The sequence below is a fragment of the Pararge aegeria genome, chromosome 25, assembly GCF_905163445.1.
Source record: "Pararge aegeria chromosome 25, ilParAegt1.1, whole genome shotgun sequence".
Lineage (NCBI taxonomy): Eukaryota > Metazoa > Arthropoda > Insecta > Lepidoptera > Nymphalidae > Pararge > Pararge aegeria.
Window position 1 is genome coordinate 10833581 of NC_053204.1, and position 27671 is coordinate 10861251.

Consider the following 27671-nt stretch of genomic DNA (forward strand, 5'->3'; position numbering starts at 1 on the left):
AATAAAATACCGTCGTCCATTTCTCTTCATAGAAAATCAGGGTGGGAGGAAGAGGGGTATATACAAGAGGAAATGGGTGGGAAAGAGACAATAAAACTGAGGTGCTCGATGAAATGGTATCGCCTCGGGTGGGATGAACGCAATATCCTAGCGGGAACGAAACGGTTGTTGAAAATAGTGTCGTGATATTGTCGATATCTATCATATCGAAGCGTTTTATTTGTTTCGGAAGGTTATATTTTATGGCTTGGGGCGTGAAATATTGCAGCTGTTTGAAGTGTCTTTACGTTTCGGATGCATGAATTACACCATTTTGGTGTAGTGCTGATAAAATCTTATGATTGAAATCATTGAAATCATTTTGTTACAAAGGTAATTGTGAAAACTGTTTATTACTACTTCAATTACAGTATTTTAACAAAAAAAAAACTTCACACAATCAACAACATCTATTATTTTATACTTTTAAACTAAGCTTTTTTTATCCATGCCACCTAGTTTATTAAAGCTTTGATTAAACCAATAAAAGATGAAAATATGGCTTTCTTTAAAGGTTAATGTTAGTTATGTTTGTGTAAATATGTCTTAAAAAACTAATTTTTTAGATTAAAAAAAAACTTAGTATGTTTTACTTAAACCTACCAGTAACAACAGTTGCGATTTATTATAATTTTCAATACAATTTAAACAATATCAAAACGGACATATGTAACATAATTGAGCTACTCCAGTGCGACAAGTTTAACTTACAAATCCATACTTTTTAAACTGAGAAAATTTGTTTTACCGATTTTATCAAATATACAAATGCATGTTTATCGACAGCATCAAGAAACATTTATTGTTCTATACCAAAAATCGTTTTAATGACAGCGAGCACATCACTAGCTGGATTTGGCTCATTGAGATTGACTCTACTACTTATGATACGTGCTAGGAATTATCCACTGCGATATAAAATATTGGATTTGTTTCTGTATTGAGGGTAAATAAATATGAAATAACTTACCCTCGACTGTTAGTATTGATAACATGGTATTAGTTTTAGCCTTAGCAATATCGATGCTTTAGTTTAGGTTATTTTTTTAATCAACTAATCAACTTGTTATCTGTGTTGTATCAACTTGTTAACTGTTATATATTTTATTTGTATTTATATGTAAAATATTTATATATATATATATATATATCTTAATATATATAAATCTCCTGTCACGATGTTTGTCCGCGATGGACTCCTAAACTACTGAACCGATTTTAAATTAAATTGGCACACCGTGAGCAGTCTGGTCCGACTTAAGAGATAGGGTAGCTTAGATCTTTAAGTAAAGTCACAATTTTATTTTATTGCAAATTATTTGTCTATAATTAATTGACAGTCACATGTTATATGTATATACCATTATACTCATTTAAGGCTTAGCTATACTGAATACTTTTAAAACAAAATCAAACGCAGACGAAGTCGCGGGCAACAGCTAGTATATATATATATTATAGTTATATTTATATATATATATATTTTATTTATATATTTGTATAATTTTATATCTTATTTATTGCACCACCTACCTCTTTTCTATGTTTTTTCCTTTTACGCCATTGGTTGCCTGGAAGAAATCGCTATGTAGCGATAAGGCCACCAAATTGTACTCTCTTTATATGTATCTTTATTCTTATTTATATTATATCTTTGTAACTACTTTTTTTTCTTTGGTGTACAATAAAAGTGTATTCATTCATTCATTCATTCAACTTGATTTTTGGCATAGAGTAGTTAGTGAAAGGAGGACGATAAAAAGGACTTCTTCCCTCCAAAAAATAAACCCTAAAAGACGCTGCTAAAACCATGGTCACAGCTAGTTTGCTATAATACAAAAAAAGAAGGAGAATCTGTAGGGTGTTATTTATAGTTTCTTCAATCTTTATTCTCCAAACCAAAAAGATCTTTCAAAAAGTACGGATCATCCTCAGATGTAATCAGTAAATAGCTAAGACATTTTTTTGTTAAGGATTGGCCAGCGCTTGACGACTGTCATGCCCGTCAGAAAGCAATGATAAGGTCTAGGTTGGAGCACCTTGCCTAGAAGAAGCCTACTGACTGTAGCCTAGCCTAGTTACTCAAGGTGTACGTGGCAGGAAACACAGTTTCCGAGACTTATCAACTATTCATTGTAAAAAAGTCACAACAATAATTCAATGCGAAAGATCTGTTTAGATAATTATATGATGGTATGATTGTAAAACAGAATTATTTCGTGTCAAAAACCGTAGCTTAGTGGTAAAGTACTTTACGATGATACTTAAAATTCTACTTATCCTACTAATATTATAAATGCGAAAGTTTGTATGGATAGAATAACAAACGTCCATCCAGGACGTTTGTTATTCTTTCACACAAAAACTACTTAACCATTTTAACTGAATTTTGGAATGGAGATATATTATATCCTTAATTATACCAAAAGCTGCTTTTTATGAAAAATCAAAAATCCGTGTGCGGGCAACAGCTGGTAATATCAAATAGTACTTTACCACTAAGCTACGGTTCTCATAACGCCGCTAAACTATTAATATATGCCCTTTTAAAGTGATAATACGCGCTTAGACCATAGTAACCAGAGAGTCGCCGTTTCAAATCCTGCCGGCTTCGAAAATTTTATATAAATCCAGAAGTATGTATAAAAATAAATTCACTTACTGTATGTATGAAAATCGGTCACTTGGACCGTGTTGCAGTCTTCCCCCACCTGCAGGTACGTGATCTCGCAACGGTACACTCCTTCATCATCAGGCTGCACGTTGGTGATCACCAGCTCCGCGTACGTAGCGTTCGGCTCGTGGGAGATTGACATTCTGTAAAAAAAGAACAAAATTCAAACTCGCATTTCTATCGGTATTTTAGACCTCAACATGTATTTTAAGGTTCAATAATAGTCGCTTGAGACTTTTTACGTGAATTATTCAAATTTAAAAGATAGACATATGGTGTCCCGGACTTTTTCTTAGAACTTTTAGACGGAAACAACTTTGTGATTTTATCGACACTTTAACCGTTTGTTCCTATTGGTCTAAGCGTAATGATATATAGCCTTCCTCAATAAACTGACTATCTAAGACTGAAAGTTTTTTTTATACAAAACCAGTAGTTTCTGTGATCATCACGTTAAAGTAAACAAACAAACCCTCAGCTGTATATGCGACCCTGCATTCTGAGTCCAAGGCTGTGGGTTCGATTCCCACAACTGGATAATGTTTGTGTGATGAACATGAATGTTTTTCAGTGTCTGGGTGTATCTATATGTTATAAGTATTTAGGTATATTAATCATTAAATTATTCATCAGTTATCTTAGTACCCATAACACAAGCTACGCTTACTTTGGGACTAGATGGCGATGTGTGTATTGTCGTAGTATGTTTATTTATTTCATTTTATTTATTTATGACTCCATTGAACGTTGTTCCCAAGTTATCTAAGGAAGAATCGAAGGCACCAGATAATGCGGTAGATCGACCGTGTAATGTGCCAACCAAATAAAAGCTGCAGTGGCTGTCCCCCTACATGAGTGTGCAAGAAAGGCAGCTGCCAAAGAGGAGTGGCGAGTGGAGAAGAAGTAATTCCCCGGACGAGCTCTGTCACAAAAAGTGCTATAGGTTCTCCTTACTTCTAATTTAACTAAGCAGGGATACTCCGAGCATGGCTCTCTGTCCACTGAGAGAGAAAGCTGGTGTCTATCAAAACAATACTAGTTCCAGTTGAGCCGGCGAGCTAAACGAGTGGTTAAATAACAAAACAAACTCGTTTCAACTGCGCGAAACTTAATTAAGTAACGTCAGACACAGATTTATCAATCACGTTAAGTTTTCGGTGGAAAACTTCCAACTTGTATTATTTGTTGTTTTACGTCGACGATTACTTTTTGGCCGATACGATGGAGCAGAGAAGGATACATAAACCGTATTTAATATCGTGCTGGAACCTGTGGTTGTTTTCTCCTTTCCATTAAAGTTTTGCGCAATAAGATGGCCGTTCGATAGAGCTATGCTTGGAGTATCGTTACGTCATCAAATCAGGAATATGAGTCGCAGGGAGTTGCTGGACCAAAGCAGCACAAGATCCCTATTTCACCCATGAACATGTACGTTACATCATCATTATATTGACCCATTACCGGCCAACTACAGGGCACGGGTCTCCTCCCACAATGAGAAGGGGTTAAGACCGTGGTCCACCACGCTGGCCCAGTGCGGATTAGTGGACTCCACACACCTTTGAGAACATTATGTAGAACTCTCAGGCATGCAGATTTCCTCACGATGTTTTCCTTCCCCGTTTAACCAAATGGTATTTTAATTACTTAAAACGCACATAACTTAGAAAAGTTAGAGACGTGCTGGGATTCAAACTAGGCCTTCCGAAAGTGAAAGCGAGCTGCTACATACTGGGCTATCAACGCTTCTACGTTACAAACAATAATTATTTCTATTTCACTTCCTATTAAGTTTTCGCGCAGCTTGCGCTTTCAACAGAACTGCAATCGCTCAACATTCGTGAACTGAACTTACGACCTTTTGAATTCAGTCCGTCCTGTAAACCCTTGGGCAATGGATGCTATAAAAATTACAGTGTTGCATGTCTACTAACAGCGAGGATCTACAAGTTTTAAGGAAGTTTCCTTCAAAGTTAAAAGATGTCCGACATGGCTTTATAGACGGAGAGAGCGTGGTAAATGTTAACCAGCGGTTTTTAAAAGCTTCCTTACTAATTTAATACTCTGGGCCTTTAGTAAAAAAATCTAACACAGTATGTTAACTTTTGAACGAAAAGAATTGTGACGGAAGCTATGTGCTATTTAGGATTACTCTTTTGGAAACGAAAAAAGCTATTTCGAAGTATTCATATACTTCTATAATGCTTTTAGACTAGAAAAGTGATCGGATCCATCTTTGGTACTCCTAGATAGCTGTAAAGTGGAACTAAACTAAATTAGAGGATTTTAGTGTACTACGTAAGATGCATGCAGTCGAATAAACGTTGTTACTAGTTAACGAGGTGTATTCCCTTATGCGCAACCCGAATATGTATCACAGTGTTCAAAAATTAAGAACATGTGAACAGAATAGTATAGTTTAAGAATCACCAGACGGCTCATGTACGGCAAACTGAAAGTTGAGGATTCTGAGGAAGACCTAGAATCTGGAATTATGGAGTCGAGACGATTTGCGTTATTTGGTGCAGACATAATGTTGCCTGCATTGCCTAATAAAGCCAGGGCCCATCTAGGTCTGTAGACATTTTATGATGATGATGATTTGCATGGTGACATATTTGACATTTGTATTTAATTTTAACATTGAACACGAATTCATAATAAATGTTTCAGATTTTTAATTTTTTTTAAATCTTATTATTATTACCGCTATTGTATTCAAAATTCAAACTTTATTTATTTTAAGTAGGCATAAAATAAGCACTTTTGAAACGTCAAGTCTGTGTGTTTGTAGTAACTCTACCACCGGTTCGGAAGGCAGATTCTACCGAGAAGATGCCGACAAGAAAATCAGCAGTTTCTCTTTTCCAACATCAACTATTTACATTTTACATTTTAATATTCATTTTTTTATATTGTGAGAGATGAAAGCGGAGCCGGATGCTTCCAAGCAACCTTCATTAAGAAATTCATCAATTGTATAATAACCTCGCTGTAATAAATTTGTTTTAACATATTCTTTCTATTTTCTTATTGTATTATTGTTTAAATTGATTCTGTGTTACTTGCTTGTGTTAAGTTCAAGGTTTATATAAAACGTAAGCTTACAGAAAAATCCTATTATAATATTAAGGATTATTTAAACGATAAAAAAACTGGGTGGGGGTGGGTGTGAATTGCTCTAGCTGCATAGCTTAATTTAAATTTACTGGAAGATGGTGATAACAAAAAAATAATTTACCCGGCTAAGTTTGTTGTGGGCTCTTCTTAGACCAGGGCGCGTTTGGAACCCGCCTAGCTTTAGATTTAAGTCGGCGAACGAAGTTATCACCATCCTGTTACAATTATGTAAACAAATATGTATGAACGCTTCATAAGTGCTTGTGATAGGCCTACATGAATAAAGAAATTTTGAATTTGCTACCAATGGTTTGTAATATTTGCACGCCAACTAATGGCAATACACTGTCACTTTGTAATTGATTTTTAAATTACATCTATGTAAACGTGCGGTGTATTATGCAAATAAAGATCTATCTATCTATCTATGGTTAATATTTTAAATTTTATATTTGGGTCTGCAGGTAACAAGGAAAAGGCAAATGTTACAAACACCCCCTCAAATATTTCACGCGCTCTTAGAATATGAAGCTGCGAGCTACAAGCTACGAGTAGATATCGTGGCATCGTAGAGCGGGCGAAGTTTTTCAGCTGAAAGCTGTGTAACTTTTGATTAGTAGAGATGTGGTTGGGATAGTCTATTTTCTCCTTAGTGCTGTGTACATAATTTTGAGGTTTTCGTATCTAGACAAGAAATAATATCTATCAGTTTTAATAATAACTAAAAATGACTTGAATTGAAGTTGATATTCTTTTTTTACACGCCAGCAAGAAAACACCTGTTTTTTATTTTCATATATACATTCACTGTCCTTGTCTTCATCTTATTATTACATCAGAGGTTATAAAAATCGAAAAAAGTTTGCCGAAGGAGTCGCGAGCATTAGCTGGTATTACATATTAACCTATAATATAATAAATACCTATAATGTAAGGTAGGTTAGGTAAGGTTTTCTTCTTTTTATTACACTACAAGTTAGCCCTTGACTGCAATCTCACCTGGTGGTAAATGATGATGCAGTCTAAGATGGTAGCGGGCTAACCTGTTAGGGAGTATGGTAGCCATACCCCTAATAGGTTACTACCAGACATCGCACCGAAACACTCAATCGCTAAGCGGCACGTCTTTGTCGGTAGCGTGATAACTAGCCACGGCCAAAGCTTCCATCCAGACCAGACCAGAAAAAATCCATAAATTATAAATTCCCAAATTGCCTCTGCCGGCAATCGAAACCGGGACCTCCTACTTAAATTCACAGCGCTCACCGCTACGCCAGGTAGGTCGTCAAAAAATATTATTTTATTGGTATTATATGTATTAAGTTACTACTATGTAATTACTGGTTTTGTCAAAAAAAACACTATAAACAGTCTGTCAGTGCCAATTTTGAAATTGTCGCAGCTCTCAGGAAGCACCTGAAGACGAAGGTTACTTTAATACCGGAAAAGCAAGTTCATATATGGAATTTTAAGTTAATAACATTTTTAACTTATATTGACAAACCTGTTTCAGCAATAGGACATCGAAACGGGCATAGTACTCGCACGGTTAAAAAAAACAGAAACTAAGGTAGACGAAGTCACAGGCATAATAATCATCACCAATTGATGTCCACTGCTGGACATAGGTCTTCTGTAGGGAGTTCCACAATACACGGTCCTGGGCCGCTTGCCTCCAGCGGCAACGTTGGGGGCCGACCCACGCTGTGTTTACCGTTGCGGGGTCGCAATTCTAGTACCTTAAGACCCCAACGTCCATTGGGTCTCCGAGCTATGTGCCCCGCCCATTTCCACTTCAGCTTTGCGACTCGCTGAGCTATGTCGGTAACTCTAGTTCTTCTACGGATCTCCTCATTCCTGATTTGATCACGTAGACATACTCCCAACATTGCTCTCTCCATCGCTTGCTGGGCAATTCTGAGGCTTCTTATGATGCCCCTAGTAAGCGACCACGATCCGTAAGTCATCACTGGCAACACGAACTGTTCGAATATTTTGGCATAATAATCAAATACAGCTAATAGCATGTTAAATTAAGTAAAAGCTAGGTAATATGCAAAAAACAAAGTGATTCAACCATCTGAAACAAAAGATCCACTAACCGGTTTTTTTCCGGCAAAAGGTATGTTATTCTTCATGTAATTTTCAAGAGTTGTTTATCAAAAAGTTTTCAAATACAGAATGAATTTTGCCGGAGGCCGTTTTACCTTTTACCTTTTTTCGCGAATTCGTACAAACTAGAAATGGCCTGCGGTTGCGCCCACGTCGGAATACAAAAGAAAAACTTTTGGAAAATTTGAAAAACCTTTTACCTTCTAGTTACGCACTGAGGTAACTCGCAGAAAGTAATGTTTTTCTCGACTTGGATAGGTTAGGTTGTCTAGAGTTTTTCGATTTTTTTACCTTATACCTCCGAAACAATATGTTAGTTTGGGACAAATGTACGAACAGTTACCGTCGTGGCTGTCGAAGTTAGAGAAATTTCTATATCTTTTTTCGTTTTTATAAAAACTACTTAGATAAACATCTTTTACTTAATAAATAAAAAGTAATAATAATAAATATAATAGATTTAGTTAAAACTTTATGTTCCTTCAACCTCATTTGTCTGCACTCGTCAGCATAAGTGCTGCCATCTCTGACAAAATATTAAAAGACAAGACAATCTCAATAAAAGTGTAAACTTAAAACTTATCTTACTCCACGAACACAAATAATAATTATCAAAGCAATATTATTCTCTTTTCTATCAGCCACTTAAAAGCCGTCATAAAACGTCGGTATTTATGTTAAGTCGCGTAAAACTTTTAAATTCTCCGCGCTTAGAAGAATAAAGTTCCCGAGTTTACTGCGATCGATAAAACAAAATGGCGGCCGGCGTTAACTTGAAATAATGCGTTGGAATTTTTTAATATTGGTACTTAATTATTTTTTAATGGATGCCATCAAATTGCGATGTGCTAATGATTATAAAAGTGGTGATAGCTTATTTATGTGCAGTTTAAAAAAAAAATATCGTTTTCTTTAACGGTGAATAAAAATCATCGTCACCATATCAACCCATTACCAGGCCACCTCGGGGCACGGGTCTTTTCCTACAATGAGAAGGGGTTAAGGTAGTAGCCCACCACGCTGGTCCAGTGCGGATTCGTGGACTCCACACGTCTTTGAGAACATTATAGAAATGCGACTTTTGCTCTGAATAACTGGCTATCGCTCGGCTTCAACTCCATGTTTAAAAAAAAACTCGCCAGTATTTTGCCGAAATATGTCGAAGTCAAGCAAAAGCGAATTTTATACTAATACATAATAATGACTTGAATGCGATGTTCTCAAGAACTTCTGGTCCGATTTGAAAAATTATTTCTATGTTGAATAGCCCACTTATCGAGGAAGATATATGTAGCTATCATCACGCTAAGACTAATAGGAGCTCAGCACCAAAAAATAATTTTTCAAAATCGGTCTTAAAGTTTCGCAAAAATCATGTAGGACAAAGTTGTTCCCCTTTAAGAGTTCTAAAAAAAGTCCGCGACTGACTTGTAAGCAGACAAAGTCACGAGGGACCGCTAGTGTTCATATATTTCGGATATATTTCCGGATAGTAATATTTCATGAATCCTGCTGCTCATTTGCATTGTAATTGGTCAATTAGTCACAAACGCATCGGATCCCTTCATTAAGCACGCGATTACTATAAGTGCTGTTATTATGTTATGTAATCCTGGTATACGGGAATTTAGTATGAAAATAAATTGTATGGACCTACATATTTTATGATATCATTGATACTACCAAACATATAATATGTACCTTCAGACAGGATATCACGTTCTGGAACCGAGTCTTAATAATTTTGACATCAGCATCAGGTTGTTGCCATAAAATAAGAGCAGGTTTTCAAAACGGTATGACAAAAGAAACTGTACCAAGCCTTATCCGGATACGCAATTTTCCTCTCGATGTTTTCCTTCACCGTTAATTCAAGTGATATTTTTATTGCATAATTGACTGAAGTTAAAGGATCGTGTCAGAAATCGAACTCGATTCCCTTGATAAAGAAGCCGAAGACTGCCCCACTGAGCTATAACCGTCGGTAATATAACACTTTATTATATACACAAAGTCTTAGCCTTTTTAAACCCCAGACGCAAAAATGACGAGTACTATCTCTCTCTCTCTCTCTCTCTCTCTCTCTCTCTCTCTCTCTCTCTCTCTCTCTGTGTGTGTGTGTGTGTGTGTCTGTGGCATTGTTACGACTGAATGAATCTATTTGATTTTGTTTATTTGTTTGAAAGGTGAATTAGTATGGAGTGCTCTTAGCTATGTTTGATAAAAGTCCAAGATGGCCGCCACCGCAAAATGGTTATTAACATTTCTTTACAAAAATCTGTATTCTTTTGCTTTGCTGTGGTAGGGTAAACAGAAATACCATCAGCTGAGAGAACCGACTATAAATCTCATAACGGGACACCTCTCGCAGCACGAGTCTTAAAGATGTCTTGAGCTAGCCCGCGATGCATATTTCAAGCTTAACATGCCACCTGGTTGAGAGCCGTTTGAAATTATATAAAACTATCTGTTGCCCGCGACTTCGTCTGCGTTTGATTTTGTTTTTTGATGTGGCATTCAATTTAGTTGTAGTTCTAAAAAAATTTAAGTATTCAGTATCGCTAAGCCTTAAATGAGGGGTTTGCTGCTGTCCGCTGAGGATATCTGTCCTCTATCTCCAACCACATTCATCAGATCTACAAAAAGTTTGGGCAAAATTGAACACATATTACAACCTCTATAGTACAAAAATAATTATTTAAATCGGTTATAATTTGTCGGAGTTATGGTGTAAAATCGTCAAAGATTTTCATCCCCTCTTCCAAAGGAACCGAGCTTAATGTCGGGATAAAAAGTATCCTATATTACTTTTAACACTTCCAAGAATATGTGTCCAAAGTTTCATGAGGATCGGTTACGTAGTTTTTGCGTAAAAGTGTAACAAACAAACTTACATTGTCATTTATAATATTACTAGGGATTAGTAGGGATAGTGCTACCGACAATCTATCTAATGATCAAGTTTTTTAGTAAATTGCACCAGTATTTTGTGGAGCTACTAAATAACTAATATATAAAATTTATATGTCACAGAGCTTTTAACAAAACTCCTCTGAAACCGCTTGAGCGATTGTTATGAAATTTTGTGTTTATATTCAGTAGGTCTGAGGATAGGACGTCAAATATTTTTCATACTCATAGTTTGGTGGTCCAGCCCAAATGTTTTAGGATAGAATATGGAAAGACACAAAGAGTACAGTAGTGCGGCGCCCTTATTCCTAATATTGATCTTTTAAAAGCAAACTCTAACGTACGCAGGCGATATATAGGTGGAAAGTGAATCGATAAATCGAGAAGTAATAAAATAAACTTTAATAAATTAACTTTTTAAATTTTTTATTCATTTGACATCCCAAAATAATATAAACCAAAATAAGAACAGACGTTGTTGCGGGCAACAGATACTAAAATTGTAAAAATAATGCGATACAAATATTTGTGCTCATTTCTAGTATCCAGGTCATAAAGGGGTACAGGGGAATGAAAAGTTGTTAAATAAAAAAAAAACGGTCAAGCGCAAGTTGGATTCGCGCACGAAAGGTTTTGTATCAGTATAGTCTATTAAAACGGCAATTTTTTTTTCTTCTATATTTGTTTTTTATTAAATTTAAATATATTTATTTTAATTGTGACTAGAATATTACTAAATATTGTGTATATATTCAGCGTCTCTGTTGCCGTTATAAAAGTCGAGAAAACACGAAGATAAAAGTCAAGTAACTTTTTTGGGAGCCCGTTTAAAAATTTATTCACCGTCTCTAAAAATCACAACCGTCTAATTATCACGGTTCATGGCATACAGCATTGTGACAGACGGACCAACAGACGGGAGGACAGCAAAGTCCTAGTTATTACTATGTAGGGGTACTGGACTCTGAAAACCGTTGCCCCATTTCATTTTTCCCTTAATTAAGTAATGCGATTCGATAAAGTCTTACTCGGATGAAACCATATTGGAAATTGCATGCAAAGCCATTTCATTACCCCCCACAGACATAAAACTAGAAATAAAATCGCAAATGCACAGCACGATATAACGGTCGTTTATGTGTGTTTTAACGTCCTCCCGTTAGACCGGAAGTGCGCGCGGCGCCATTTTATTGCTGAATGTGCGCGTGTCATAAAATTTGTATATCAACTGATTGCTATCGGCACAATGGGTGGTTTCAAACGGGGTTTCTTATTGGTCTCACTTGAAACTCAGCTCTGAAACTGTTTTATATACAAAGTGTACAAAAAACCGAAATATTTTAAAGCCGGCAACGCATCGTTGGCTCCTCTAGTGTTCCAGATGTTTATGGGCGCCGGTGAACACTTAACATCAGGTGACCAACTTGCTCGTTTGCCCGCTATTAATATTAAAAAAAAAAAATTACTTTATAGGCTTTAGATGCAGTGATAGCCCAGTGGGAAGGACTTCGACTTAATTTCGGTGGAGTGAGTTCGAATCCCAGCACGCACCTCAAACTTTTCTAAGTTATGTGCGTTTTTAGCAATTAAAATATCGCTTGCTTCAACGGTGAATGAAAGCATCGCGAGGAAAACCAGGATGGCCCACAGTAACCATTTTTATCATTAACATTTTACAAAAAAAAATGGGTTATTTACCATTCCTTAAACGACTAAATACATTAGATACGTTGTACATTTCTTGTGGATCAAAATTGTCCTTTATAGCATATCTTTAAACTGTATATGTTAGAGGATATTACACATTTAAGAATGTTGAAATACCATCAACGAACGACGTACGAAGCGTTTAGCTTCTTCCTTTCTGATTCGCACCGCCATGCTCCCATCTTCCGTCTTCCCCGTTACCTATAATTTGGGTACCTTCAAATCAAGAGTGAATAGGCATCTTCTAGGCAAGCGCGCCCCATCTTAGGCTGCATCATTACTGACCATCAGGCGTGGTTACAGTCAAGCACTAAGTCAACAATATAGACAATATTAAAAAAAAAAGAGAAGGTGGCGGGTGACATTCAAACTCCCGCTAAATGTATGCATACATACATAAAAACATTTTATTTATATTTTATTTATGTACCGTAAATTTGTATTTATGAACATGAGGTGTGCAAAGGAAAGCTTATCTCAGTAAGAGATCTCTTCCAGCTACCCCAGGATGTGAGTAAGACGATTTAATTGTGGTATAGGTCAAATAAAAGTACAATATACTACATAATAATAAAACTCTACATACTAATAAATATTATATTATATACAAAATACATAAAAATAATATAATAAATATTTATATAATATAAATGTAATTATATATCTAAATATAAATATAAAAAAATGCACCCGAGCGAAGCCGGGGCGGGTCGCTACTTTACAGAGTAGATTATAAGACTCTGTATTCATGTCTCCGTGTTCACAAATATATTCTATTCTATTCTATATTGTAACGCATACCGTCTCCGTTCTGAAGTGGATAATAAAAACTTCCCTGCAAGCGTGTTGCAGAGGTGAGCAATTTTTAAGGATTTCGCCAGCGCCCGTGCGGCAGATTATTTAACGCTGGCGGGGCCACGAGAAACACTACGTCATTGTTGGCACTGCGGAAAAAAGAGAGGTACCTGGATGATACTGTGAAATTTAAAAATGCTTTTTGTTGTGCCTATTAGGAAGTCAAGGAAGGAAGGAAATTAATCTCAAATGTCTATGAGTGTGGATGAACCTCAAAAAAATCAATGTTAACGAATCTGATCTGAGTAAGTCGCACTAATATTATTAAGACGAAAGTTTGTGTGTGTATGTTTGTTACTCTTTCACCAAAATCTACTGGATGGTTTTGGCTAAAATTTGTTTGTGATCGGAATACAGTTGTCAGTGCACCACCTTATCCTACGGGTGTCGTACGAGGCGACTCAGATAATATACAAATTTAAAATTAAATAAACCAAAAATATCGTCCTGCAGTCTATTCTCCCCTTCTTTTTACCTTTTTATTTTAATTTTTTTAGTACACTACAAGTTAGTTCTTGACTGAATTCTCACCTGGTGGTAAAAAAAGTGTTAGGGAGTATGGTAGTCATACCCCTGATCGGTTTCTACGCGAAATCGCACAGGATCACTAAATCGCTTAGCGACACGTCTTTGTCGGTAGGGTGGTAACTAGACTCGGCCAAGGCCTCGCACCAAATCAGACCAGAGAAAATTCTGGAACTATAAATTCCCAAATTGCCCCGGCAGGGGGTACCGAACCCGTAACCTCCAACTTGAATTCACAGCGCTAACCGTTGCGCCAGGGAGGTCAACTCAATCATTAATAATCATAATAAACCCATCACCGGCCCACTACCGGGCAGAGCTATCACAAAAAGAGAAGGGTTTATGCCGTAATCCACGTCGCTTGCAGAATGCGGCTTGGTAGACTTCACATGTCTTTGAGAATGAGAGAAAATATCATAACGTTAAGATATTTTCCTTCACCATTAAAGCAAGTGATATTTTAATTGCTTACATTAAAAACGCGCCGGGATCAAACTCGGTCCCGCTATTACCCCTTAATTAAATTTAAGTTATAACAAATACTAATACGCTGTTCGTGTGGCCCAGCAAAATAAACAAACGGCTTTGAAAGGATTATCGTCTTAAGAATTACGTGTGTTTTTGGGAGGGAGGTTTTTTGTTTTTTAAGTAAATAAAGCACTTGTCACCCGGGAAAGCCTTCCCGAGTGCGACGGGCTTCTATTTATTCATGTTATCCTTAGGGATATGTTGATTTTTTATTTTGACGACCTGCTTGATGTAGGTGTACAGTTTCCTTGAAATATGCGATAAAGAAGTTTTATGGTAAAAGTAAGGGCGGAATGAATCATACAATTTTGTGTGTGTGAGTGTGTATGTGTATGTGTGTGTGTGTTTGATTTAGTTCATTATGAACCAATTTTAATTTAGTTTATTTTACTGAAAAGGGAACCAAGTTTTCTCAGCTATATTTCTATCGGTCCAAGATAACCTCCACGAATTAGCGCATAAATATATTTTTTACAACTCCCTCAAGGTCGGTATCTAGCAACCTTAGAAATTTGACCTCACTGCGCAACGGCGAGCGCTTTGAATTTAATAAGAAGTTCCCGGGTTTGATTCCCGTCAGGGGCGATTTGGGAATTTTACTTACCACCAGGTAAGTTGCAAACAATGGATAACTTGTAGTGTAACAAAAAAAAAAAAGGAAAAAAAGAAGAGTAGATAAGACTGCAGGTAGGAGAAAAGACTGCAGGACGATATTCTTTTTTTTATTTAATTTTTAATAAAAAAAAAGTTGTGTTAGTATTATGTGAGTTTCTAGTAATTAAAATATCACTTGCTTCGACGGTGAAGGAAAACATCGTGAGGAAACCTGCATGCCTGAGAGTTTTACGTAATATTCTCAAAGGTGTGTGGAGTCCACCACTCCGCACTGGGCCAGCGTGGTGGACTACGGCCTTAACCCCTCCTCGTTGTGGTAGGTAGTGGGTTGATGTGATGATGATTATTATATTCCACATTTACTTTCTCTACTGTTAAAGTTATTTATAGGTTTATTTTATATGTGTACTGTTTTTGTAAATATAAATATGTATATATACTTTAGTACTTTGCGCACCGCTATTACGATATGAACCGTTGAGTCAATTTCTCATAATGGTGGCCTGGAAGAAATCACTTTAAGTGATATGCGCCTGTTACACAAATTTAAATTACTTGTACCCTTGTTCTTTTTTATTCATTTCTGTTTTGTTCTTGTGCGCAATAAAGTATTTTTGATTGATAGATTGACACCCGCAGGATGACGTGGGGCAATGACAACTGTATTCCGATCTACCGTCACCACACGGCACAGCGCTACAGCTCAAAAACGATAAAAAAAACGATAAAAAAGCTTGGGTGTGAACAATTGCTCTAACCAGTAAATGACAATGTGAGATGGTGATAATAAAAAGAACATCCGGCTAAGTTTGTTGCTGGCTCGTTCTTAGACCAGGGCGCGTTTGGAAACCTCGTAGCTTTAGTTTTAAGTTTACGAATGTAGTTATCGCCATCACTACTCACTGCTATGTACACATTTTTATAATCATCGCATCAAAATTGCCGTCTATATGCCTATTTGAATAAAGAAATATTTGTCTTTGACATTGACTTTGACAATGTATTTATTAAGTGAAGCTACTTCCAACGCAAACAATAACGCGTTCGACTCACCTAACGCAATAAACTTTGATCGATGTGCGAGCCAGCTGCGCCGCGTAACTGTATTATTTATTTATAACACTAACAACGCTCCACACAATCGAATTAATTATCGTGTATGAGGAACACTATCCATCAGGGTAGTTTCCTTTTTATTCGATTCACATGTAATAACGCAGTTTAGTTATATACGCTTCTTAAGTTATCTCTACCACACGGGTTATTCCCAATAATCTTCTACATACTTTATAATTAATAGGTGTCGAAGAGAGTAAAAAAGCTGCAAAAAGCTGCCATTTTATTAGTAGAATAGTAAGGAAGTTCTTGCAGGTTGACGAAAGCATAGATTTAACATAAAAATACAATATAAAATACACCATACGCTGCATTTACTTGTTTAAGGCCCGTAAATACGGTTAAAACCAGCTAAGAGCTGAGAAATGCAAACACTTTCCAAATAATAATTATAATTTAATTTAATTTTTTAATACTTTTTTTAATAAAAATTGTTAGGAATTGTTAAAAAAATTAAAATCAATAAATAATAATAATCAGATAGTCGTTTCCATCAATGGTCTTCGACCAACATCTTAAGAAGCTTTCGCTTGGTTCTTGGATCAAGGGTCGGATACAGAAGGTCCTTGAAACGGCGCGTATTGTGAGGAGGTTCCTCACTCTGGAGCCCTGACCGCCGGATGCTTGTTCATTCAAAAGTCCCGTAAGCGGAAAACTGACTGCTTTTGTGTATTCATTCTTAATAGTGTTGTTTTTATTTAAATAATTAAGCATTGTTAATCAAATCAATAAATGATAGAAAATAAAACAAATAATGAAAAAAACGTCACCTGCCACCCGTCGAACATGTCAGATTTTTTTGATATAACTTCTAACAACATTAAATACTAATTATGTGAATATTCATGAAAACAAAGATCGAGCCATGAGTCGTCGTCGTCGTCGTCGTCGTCATCGTCGTTGAACGAGTTTAAAACCCCACCGACATCTGCAGAGGACGTGACGGCTCCTCCAGCCTGAAGGACACTGTGAAATACAGGCACCTACGCCTGAACTTGATGGACACAGGGCGGTATATTGCAGGACGTGCTTCTTGCATGCCCTGTGAAGTGTTTCTCTGTTTATAGGCGATGGTTTTTCACTTACCATCAGGTGTTCTGTGTTCTTGGTCCGTCAATTATTACTATAAAAAAACCTGTCTGTAGAGGCAAGCCCTCCCGATGGCAGAGGGCTTTAGGCCAGTAGTCCAGCAATTAGGCTATTGCAGGCTATTGATGATTTATCTGGTTTGAGGCTTTAGCCGTGGCTAGTTACCAACCTACCGACAAAGACGTGTCGCTAAGTGATTTAGTCTTCCTATGCGAAGTCGCATAGAAGCCTATTAGGAGTATGAACACCACACTCCCTAACAGGTTAGCTCGCTGCAATCTAAGACTCTATCATCATTTACCAGTAGGTGAGATTGCAGTCAAGAGATACGTTGTTGTGAAAAAAAACACTTTAGACGCAGATGCGTGGCACAACGATCGGGTATTTAGATAATGGGTAATTTTTCAGGTAAGATATTCTTTGTCAGCCAGATATATTTGACATTTCCTTGAACTATGACATAAGTCAATATGCGTAGGAGTCCATAAAAATTTAATTTGAATAGGAAACCTCCACCTTTTTAGATAGTCGGTTAGAAACTACCATACAATTTCCATATCCATAATTCCACATACGTTGATAACTCTCACCGTGTTAAGTAAATACGGATAGATTGCGTTGTAAACTTTCCCCCTTTACAGAGGGGGAAGTTTTTACACTACTGTAAATTACCTTTACCTTCGAAGTTGAACATGTTTGAGTTGCCGGCATGTATTATGTTTATTAGTTAAACACAGTGGAAGCGAGTTTAGTTTAGACACGAGAGTCTGAAATTAATTTACTTACTTGCTTTTGGAGTAGCTCTTTGGCTGTTAACGTAGTATGTCTCTTCTTTACATAGTATAAATATTTTCTACACTTCTAAGTAAAACAAGTTACTATTGGTCATATACTTCGTATACCTTTTTATGTAGAAGCAAGGAAAGTACCAATAGTTTCTACATTTGTCTTGGCATCGACATAAAAATAAAGAAAATATTTATTTCTTGCTTTTTAGTTGTAGAACGAAGTCGGTTCTTTTTGTAAATAAAAAAAATCACGTTTTAGCGGGTAGGTTTGGGATCTAATTTAATTCATAATATAACATTGAGATTGACACGATGTTAATTAATTCCTCAGCTATTTACAGCATTGATCTGTAAATCGTTGAGGAATTACTTCGACTGTCTATGGTTTCCACCATCAGATCTACTACAGAGCTTCATTTTAACACATATGGGTACAAAGTTCTCATCAGAATAAAATACTTTTTGGAAAACTTACAACCGCACTAGTCGCCCCTACGATAATCGGAAGGTCCCTTAGCTGTCTTCTCAAATAATTCATTTTTTGTGGCTATTACTTTGTACAGTAAACTTCCGGACTGCAAAAATTTACCACTAGTAAAATTCAAGCGAGCAATTTTTGATACTCTCAACCAAAAAACTATTATAGTATAAAATAATACCTTAGTGACAGTAATATAGTTATTTAGTTTACTTTTGTAACCGTACCATTTGTAAGTTTAAACATTTGTAATTGTAATTAATATTTTATTTTTATTTCTAAAAACAATTGCACACTGTCTGTGACAGTCGATTGTGAAGGGTCTGTTTAATGAAATGTGTACTTGTTAAGTTCCCACAATTTGGCAAATAAATAAATATTATTATAATATGATTCCCAAGGTAACTTTGGACCTGCATCAGTTTAAACAACGTGTTGAAACCTATATAATAAATCACGGTTACTTTACAATTAATGATTTTTTTAACTCAAGGCTTCTTGGAAACAGGCTCCGCTCTCATCTCTCACAAGATAGAAAATTTAAAACTGAACCTACTTGAAATAAATGAATTTTGATTTTTTTTAATTTTTTTTTTACTTCATCATGAAGGCTTTGGCTTTGTCATTTAGCTAAGTTTTTGAATATTGTGGCGATCTCCACATTATCTAACTAGATGATGCCACAAAGATCCTACGTCGTAACCAACGTGTTCACAAATAATGACCATATATACAACTTCCAAAGATAAATGGTCGGACCTCAACTCAGAGGAATATATTTCTATTGTTACACATCAAGCGGTGGTGGTCAAGCACATCACCTTAGCTCCCGATTATCGCCATTATCATGTCCCAAAGTCAAAGTCAATTTTTTTTTTCTTCATGAATAAAAATATTTTTGACTTTGTCTTGTTTGACTTGGAGAAGTTCGATGTACAAAAAGTAAAGTGGTTACGTTTTGAAAATGGCCCCGACAAAGTAGATGTATAAGACGACATCAATAGATTCACAGGTACAGATTCGATATCTCTAGTCAAGCAATAAACGACCTTCGGGTGAAACGAAATATGACGGTGAATATTATTACCGACAATATTTTCGAGAGTAAAAAACTAATTCCATCCAACTCTCGTGGGAAGTGAGAAAAATACGATCGTATCAATTAGGAAGTATTCCGGGAGCAAATAAATCAATTCGCGCCGAGACATTGAGAAACTGTCACATGCGGGGAAAAATAAAAATTTCCCCATTTATGTGCGAAAACTGGGCTGTTATGTATGGATTAAGTGATAAGATGTAGCGTGTGGACACGGTTATTTTTTTTTGCGAAGTTGCAGTTAATTATATGCAAGAAGCCGAGATAGCCTTGTGGGTAGGACATCGACTTCAATTTTGTGTGGCCGAGTTCGAATACCAGCCCGCACCTGTAACTTCTTAGAGTTACGTGTCTTTTAAGCAATTAAAATATCACTTGCAATGAAGGGAAATTGGGCCGCACTGGGCCAGCGTAAACGACGGTCTAACCCCATCCCATTGTGGAAATAGACCCGCGCCGGGACGACGGGTTGATATGAAAAGATGCAACTTATTGCAGGATTAAATACGAACAGTTACGATTCGGTGTTATTTAAATCACTCTATTAATACTTTTTCATATACATCTCAACGGATTTGTGATATTTTTCACTGTTTAATTCTACGCTTCCGTGAGTATTTCGTGCAATAAGTTTCTAAATGTGTAATTGAACATTTTTTGCTATATTTTCATACGACACACATTAATATCTTAATGTAACTGTATACTGTTCGATTTCAGTATTCTGATTGCTAGATTCCACTGTGCTTTGAATTATAATGCGGTATATGTTTATTCCTGCCTTGGGTTGATATGATGATAATGAAGACGTGTGTGTGTATTCTAATAATAAGGGTAAGACCTTGAAACCCCCATTAGTCCTCTTGGCTTTGTGTCCCTTCCTGTGCCAGCTTTGCAACACTGTCAATCACTGTAGGTCTTCGATGGCTCTCCTTATTCCTAATTTTATCATATTGATACAGTCTCCAATCGCTAGGGACCTGTGAGTTTTCTAATTCAACTCATATTAAGCGATCACGTTGACAGTTGTGAATGGTTTAATTGTATAAATCGCTTTCGCTTATAATTTGGAGCACCTTATCATCTCAAGACAGGGGCGACGCGGCATAAATCAGCCGTCCGCTGGGTAGGTAGCGGGAGGGGTGAAATGTGGTATGTAAATCCGAGGCCTAGCTTAAGGCTTCGTGCAAATAGTTAGCGTTTTATAATTCTACAGTAAACTTCCTTTTGAGAATGTTTAAAGAAAGTTTTCTTTAATTACATACTCCACAAAAATAAATATAATGTTAGTCTATCTTCGATTTTAATATATGTGTGTTTCAGTAGGCATCTGTCATTATGTATATGTATATAACAATCCTACGGAAAACTTTACCTTTGATATCTGATTTATTCAGGTAGGTGTGTGACTATATAGCTTTTCGCTGCGTCCAGATTACGCGGGCGAAGCAGCAGGGCACATCTAGTATTATTACAATTTTGTCGTCATCGATTCGTATATGTACCATCAATGAGTATTTGAATGCTTGCACCTCATAAGCGGATCTCACCCGCTACTAGTTCGGTCGCACCTTGCAGTTTACGATAGGAAGAATTATGAGGCTGTTATCTCTTAGAAGGACGCTGAGGGCTCTCGATTTGTCCGGATCCTGATTTATTCTATATGCTATCCTTTTTTAACTGATTCACTGTTATTGCTGCGGTCTGTCGGGACACTTGTAGTAACGATTCAAGTAACGATCTACTATAAACCGGTGAATGACTTTATAGCTTGACGAACTCAAGGACCGTAGGTGTTGTAGTGGCGACCCCGCGCAAGAAAGCAAAGTGTTGGCACACGCCGCGAGTAAGTCGCAAGCAGAAGTCCGTATAAAAGACCTATGTCCAGCAATGGATGTGCTATGGTTTAGATGATGATATAATTGTTTTTTTCCTTCTTTAAACACCAAAATTCATTCTTAGCTCCCTATATATATATATAACAAGATCAATAAAAAATTAAATATCTATCCTATGACTAAATACCTAGATAAAACGAAAATTACTACATGGCTACTGCAAATGAGCTATGATCAAACGGAAGAGTTCATTCTATCAAATATATGACATCCCTAGCCATCCTGTAGTACGTACGAGTATCTATAATATAAACGTACACACACACACACACCACACACACACACACACACACACACACACACACACACACACACACACACACACACACACAAAATCTAACGGCACATTTGTATAATTACTGTACTATAACTCGGAGGTGGGCGGTGGTACATGCAGCACAGTTTTTACTATTGCAGTGCCACCCTTGCTAGTATTTTAAGTGCCATTGTAACTGTTCCAAATAAAGATTTATTATTATTATTATTATTATTTGTAACAAACATTTCATGTGGAATAAAGGTTCGAAATGTGATTTAAGGCAAGGCCAAAATTCCCTTGAGAACACTAGCTCAATGACCACAGGTTTTCACGTTAGTGTTCTCAAAGGCGTGTGGAGTCTACCAATCTGAAGCCTGAACCCTTCTCATTCTTAGAGGCAAAACCATGCCCTGTAGTGAGCCGCTGATGGTTTAGTAATGATAATGATTATTTTTTTCTACCATAAAGCATATTACATGCTTTATTGCCTATTACGATCTAGATTATTAGCTTGACTTATGAGTGCTTGGCACTACAGGCTAGTTTTACCCATTACCGGCCAACTATAGAGCACAGGTCTCCCCCACAATTAGAAGGGTTTAGGCCGTAGTCCACCACGTTGGCTCAGAACGGGTTAGTGGATTCACACGCCTCTGAGACTATTATGGTGAAATCTTTGGCATAGTAATAATAATATAATAATTTATTTATTTCATATATAATAATAATAATAATAAAATTTTATTTCAGGGATAGCCCATATACAGTGCACTTAAATTTTTTTTTAAATAACATAAAAAGAAGCACAGAAAATAAAATAAAATGAATGTTAACAAAAAACCACTATCCCATGTTAGACAACTTATACACTAAACTATACCGGCCCAACAAACCAGGCTCTTGATGTGGCCCTCCTATAGCCCGTGTGTGCACCATTCCAGCACCGCCAGAGGGGGCTATCCAGCTTATTGGCCCATGTGTTAAGGAGGGTGTTGGTACTGCTCAAAAGCCTGCACATCATAGACGCCGCACGCCTGCGCATGATCGCGAAGAAATCGTCCACACTATATATAGATACAGAAGGAATCTCCTAATGGACACAGTGATACTCTATTGATTTGTGCACAAAGGAGTGCTTAAACACTGGCACTAAGGTAACTTGTGTTACTAGTGTTGCCAACTTCCTCCGGACCCATTACAACCACTTGAAATTAGGAAAATACAATCATCGCAATACATAATAGATAAAAAACAAAAATATATATATTAAATTAATTACAATGATTTGATTGTTTTTTTTAATTACATTGCGGTGTGTGTGTGTGGCATTGGCAAAGGCATTCAAGTTTCCTCACGATTTTTTGTAGAAGCAGGCGTTACTTTGCAGAAATCCTTAATTTGCTGAAAAGCAGGAGAATCTGTACGGTGTAATTTATAATTTCTCCAATTCTTATACTCACACCAAACAGATCTTCGGCAACGCACGTTTCGCTCCGAGCATCCTCAGGAGATGTTGACTTTACAATGAATAATTGTTTAACAATTAGTCGGAGTACAGCAAATTAAGCTTAATTTTCATAATTTCCTCACGATGTTTTCCTTCAACGTTGAAGCAAGTGATACTTTAATTAATTATAACAAAACGCACATAACTTAGAAATGTTACAGGTGCATGCTGGGATTCGAACTCGGCCCCCCAAAATGTAACCCGATGTCCTAACCAGCAGGCTATCATCACAATGATGAATACCACACAGAAAATATTTAATTATAGTTTGAGATACAACAGCAATGCGCATGTTTTAATGATTAAAATAACAGTAAAATAGAAGCAAACAAAGAACCGTAACTTAAACAGTGCGCTTTGAGAATTAAACTCGCCCTGAACTTCACAAAGTGAGAATTTTAACACTGTTTTCTTCAATAAATCAAACAAAGGACACGGTTTTCATCTTAAAACGGCGCCGAGCTTAGTTCTTATATAAACAACAATACTAAGCGAGAAAAAACTCGAAAAAACTTTAAAAATACCGACGCGTTGAGTGTAAAAAATCAAAAAGTTATGACGCGATGCCAAGTTTCGCCTTCTTTATGCATTGTGTCGTTTGGGCTGCCGTTGCACCGTACTGTAACACTTGTTAATCTAACACGAACATACTTAATTTATTGCAACCTGGGATAATCGGAGTCATCTGTACGGTGTAACTTATGGTCATTTTAACTTATTTACATTAAACTGGTGGCGGCAAGTCTTTCCCCGATATCGTCGAGCCCAATGGTCGCAATATTCTATACGGTGTATTGCATTTATATTTTTTATTGTTTAAATTTAAAGACATTGGGTATGAGATCTATTTCACTTTCCGGGGCCCGAGTTCGAATCCCAACTCGCACTTTTCTAAATTATATGCGTTTTAAAATATTGCTTGCTTGAACGGTGAAGGAAAACATCGTGAGGAACCCTGCATCCCTGAGAGTACTACATTATCTTCTCAAAGTTGTGTGGAGTCCACCAAACCGCACTGGGCCAGCGTGGTGGACCACGGCCTGAACCCCTTCTCATTGTGGGAGGAGACCCGTGCTGTGGGCTGGTAGTGGATTGATGTGATGATGATGATGATGATAAAAAAATAACAGTGTCTTAACAACTTTTTCGTAGTTCGTAAAAAGTTTGTCTTCTCAAATAAAACCATATAGTTGTTTTAACCTGATCTCCATCAGAAAACATACCGTATACATAAGAACATAATTTCATACGTACAACTGAGTAGTTACATACAGCCAACCTTGGCTCTAACATGAAAGTTATTTGCCTCCTATGAATATTATTACACTCCGGTGTGACAGCCGCCCACCACAGCTAAATAATATTCAGGCGACGTACTTAAAGAGGGGGGGTGAACTTGGGCTCCAACTTTTCTTTCACTTTATTTGGAATCACTTAAACGCTCTTATTATTCCCTCTTTCACGTTAATTGCAGCTGATTGGGGGATTTTGAACTGCTTCTCTTTTGTGTAATTATTTTGTGAATTAAACTATTAAAGTAGTTAATGTGAAGAATATAATAATTATTGTGTAATTGCTTCAAAAAGGAACTTTTGACGACCCCACTTATAAGACCAAATTTATTATCTTCTCACTATTTTTTTTTATGAACTCATTGACGGGCAAGAACGTTGCCAACAATGGCGATATATGCCGTGGCGATGCAGCGCCACGTTATATGTTATATACGTAGTCCATACGTAGTAGTGTGTATAGTGTATACAGTATTGTTTACTTATTGTTAACCCTCTTGTAAACCGTATTTTAAACCTTTCTCCCCTTCTTTCATTCTTTTTTTCTTACTTAAATTTTTGTATCTGCCCGGAAAACGTTCTAATTGGCCGGAAAAACAGTAGTTTTACATTGACCAATCAGAAACGAGTTGGTATTCATTCGAATAAAGATAAAATTATTGCCAATATCGTGTCACTGATTATAAATTGATATTTTTCGTCCATCTAACCACTATATTGACGGAACACAAGTCAAGCAATTCAAGCATCTGTTACACGAGTTTTATACATACGCGTCACAAGTCTATGGGACTTTGAATAGTTTGTTTTTTTTTTTCGAAATAGCGGTCGCGGAAAAAAAGTACACATGCGTATGTAATAATAGCCTGTGATTTACTGAAAAAATATTTTTAACAATAAAATATCTCTGACAGCGATTAATCAGTGCAAACCTCCTACAAATAAATAAATAAATAAATAAATATACTACGACAATACACACATCGCCATCTAGCCCCAAAGTAAGCGTAGCTTGTGTTATAGGTACTAAGATGACTGATGAATATTTTTTATTAATAATATACATAAATACTTATAATATACATATAAACACCCAGACACTGAAAAACATTCATGCTCATCACACAAACATTTTCCAGTTGTGGGAATCGAACCCACGGCCTTGGACACAGAAAGCAGGGTCGCTGCAAACTGCGCCAATCGGCCGTCAAAGAAAGCAAAGTCACACTATGATTGTAATGCTTTATCTTTTCAGTATGCGACATCTGACTCCTGTTTTATGCATTTAAATAATACAAAACCATTTCAATGTTTCACATCGGCGATTCATATATTTTTTGAGTTAATACAGTTTTGTTGATTCATTTTATTTATGGCCAGATTTTAATATCTCTAATCTAGAGTATTTATATGAACGCGGTCAGCCGGGGTGTTGCAAGTTGTTATCATTCGGGGAATGAATTCAAACTTTGGCAATTCCTCGCTGATATCAGATGGAACAACGCTCAACTGTTAATTAGTTTGTTAAACAACTTTTTTCCCTTTGATCTCTCTTACTTATTCCTTTGGTTACTTAAATTGTGTTTTATTAATAAGTGCTTTTATTTTTTTTTAATGGGCGTATCCAAATGAAGTTCCTGGATAGAAGCAGGCGTAACTTTGCGTAATTCTCTGATATATTATTTTGATATACCTACTCAGCGAAAAACATGAACAAATAAATAAATATACTACGCAATACACAAATCGCCATCTAGCCCCAAAGTAAGCGTAGCTTGTGTTATGGGTACTTAGATAGCTGATGAATATTTATACGAATACAATACAAAGATTTTAAAGTAAGATTTTCGTGGTTAATCATAGTTCAACGGTTACATACCATGATAATATTTTTGGATTTGTCGATATTTGGACCCAGTTGCATGGATCGCGTCACGACGGGACTCAAATCGACAAATCCAAAAATATTATGGTGGTATGTACCCGTTGAACTATATTTAAGGAATATAATACACATTAATACTTATAATATGCAGACAAACACCCAGACACTGAAAAAGATGCAGAAAGCAGGGTCGTTGCCAGTGGCGTGCACTTCATACATGCACAAAAGCACTGCATACCCAAATTATTTTATATCACTCGTATTGGAGGAGAATTTTGCCATTTTATGCCATGTACCTGCTTTATGCATACCCTGGTCAAAAACCCTATGCACGCCACTGTTCGTTGTCCACTGCGCCAACCGGCGGACCGGCGGATTGGTGTAATTTAAAATTTATTCAATCTTTATACTCCACACCAAACAGATCTTCAGCAATATATACTCTACGCATGTAGCTCTAAAACCGGAAAATCCTCAGGAGATGTTGACTTTACAATGAATAATTGTTTCATCTATTATTCGTATTATACATACAGATTCTCCAGCTTTTGGCGTATAGAAAATTAAGCTTAATTTTTATAATAAATGAAGATAGTTCTCCTTTCATCAAACGTGGATAATAATAACTCGGATTTTATTGAATAGGCTCATAATTTAGGATATTAAACAAGTGTTTTCGCATAACATAATTGCATTTCTATATTATTTCTGCCTTATTTTTTTTTATTGTTCAACATGAAAAAAAACAAATATTAATAAATTAAGGTAGCTTACCTCGTCTCAAACCCCACAGTTATTATGTGCCGGGTTAAACTGGATTATAGATTATAGTCTTTAAAAAGAATGGACAAATATATTTGTACTTTCTTAGTATTTTAAAATTAAATTTTTCATTTTTAAAAGTGTGTTTTTTTTGTAATCTGGTTTCGCTGGCCATGCCATAGTAGTAAGTATTTTTTTTATTTTTAAACCTATAATAATAGGGTTTTCAATTCGATGTAACTTTTGCTAGTTGTTTCTGGCAGTTATTTGTATTTTTTTTAATCAGAGGATATTTCTTTTTCAGGCAACATTAGGTCTGCGACCAATGGAAATCATCCATTTTCGAGTAGCGCTGATTTTTGTTATCAATAATAATTAATATGTCTGATTCCACTTTATAAGACTTAAAATCAGTT

At 36.3% G+C, this 27671-nt stretch overlaps 1 protein-coding gene across 3 annotated transcripts in view; it reads right to left on the reverse strand.

The window, feature by feature from the left end:
* Positions 1 to 27671, reverse strand: part of LOC120634864 (hemicentin-1) — a 254924-nt gene that overhangs the window by 184226 nt on the left and 43027 nt on the right. For all 3 annotated transcript variants that reach the window (XM_039905705.1, XM_039905706.1, XM_039905704.1), the window contains exon 2: positions 2702 to 2856. In XM_039905705.1, coding sequence (XP_039761639.1) covers positions 2702 to 2856 — 155 coding nt within the window. The remainder of the gene's footprint in view (positions 1 to 2701; positions 2857 to 27671) is intronic.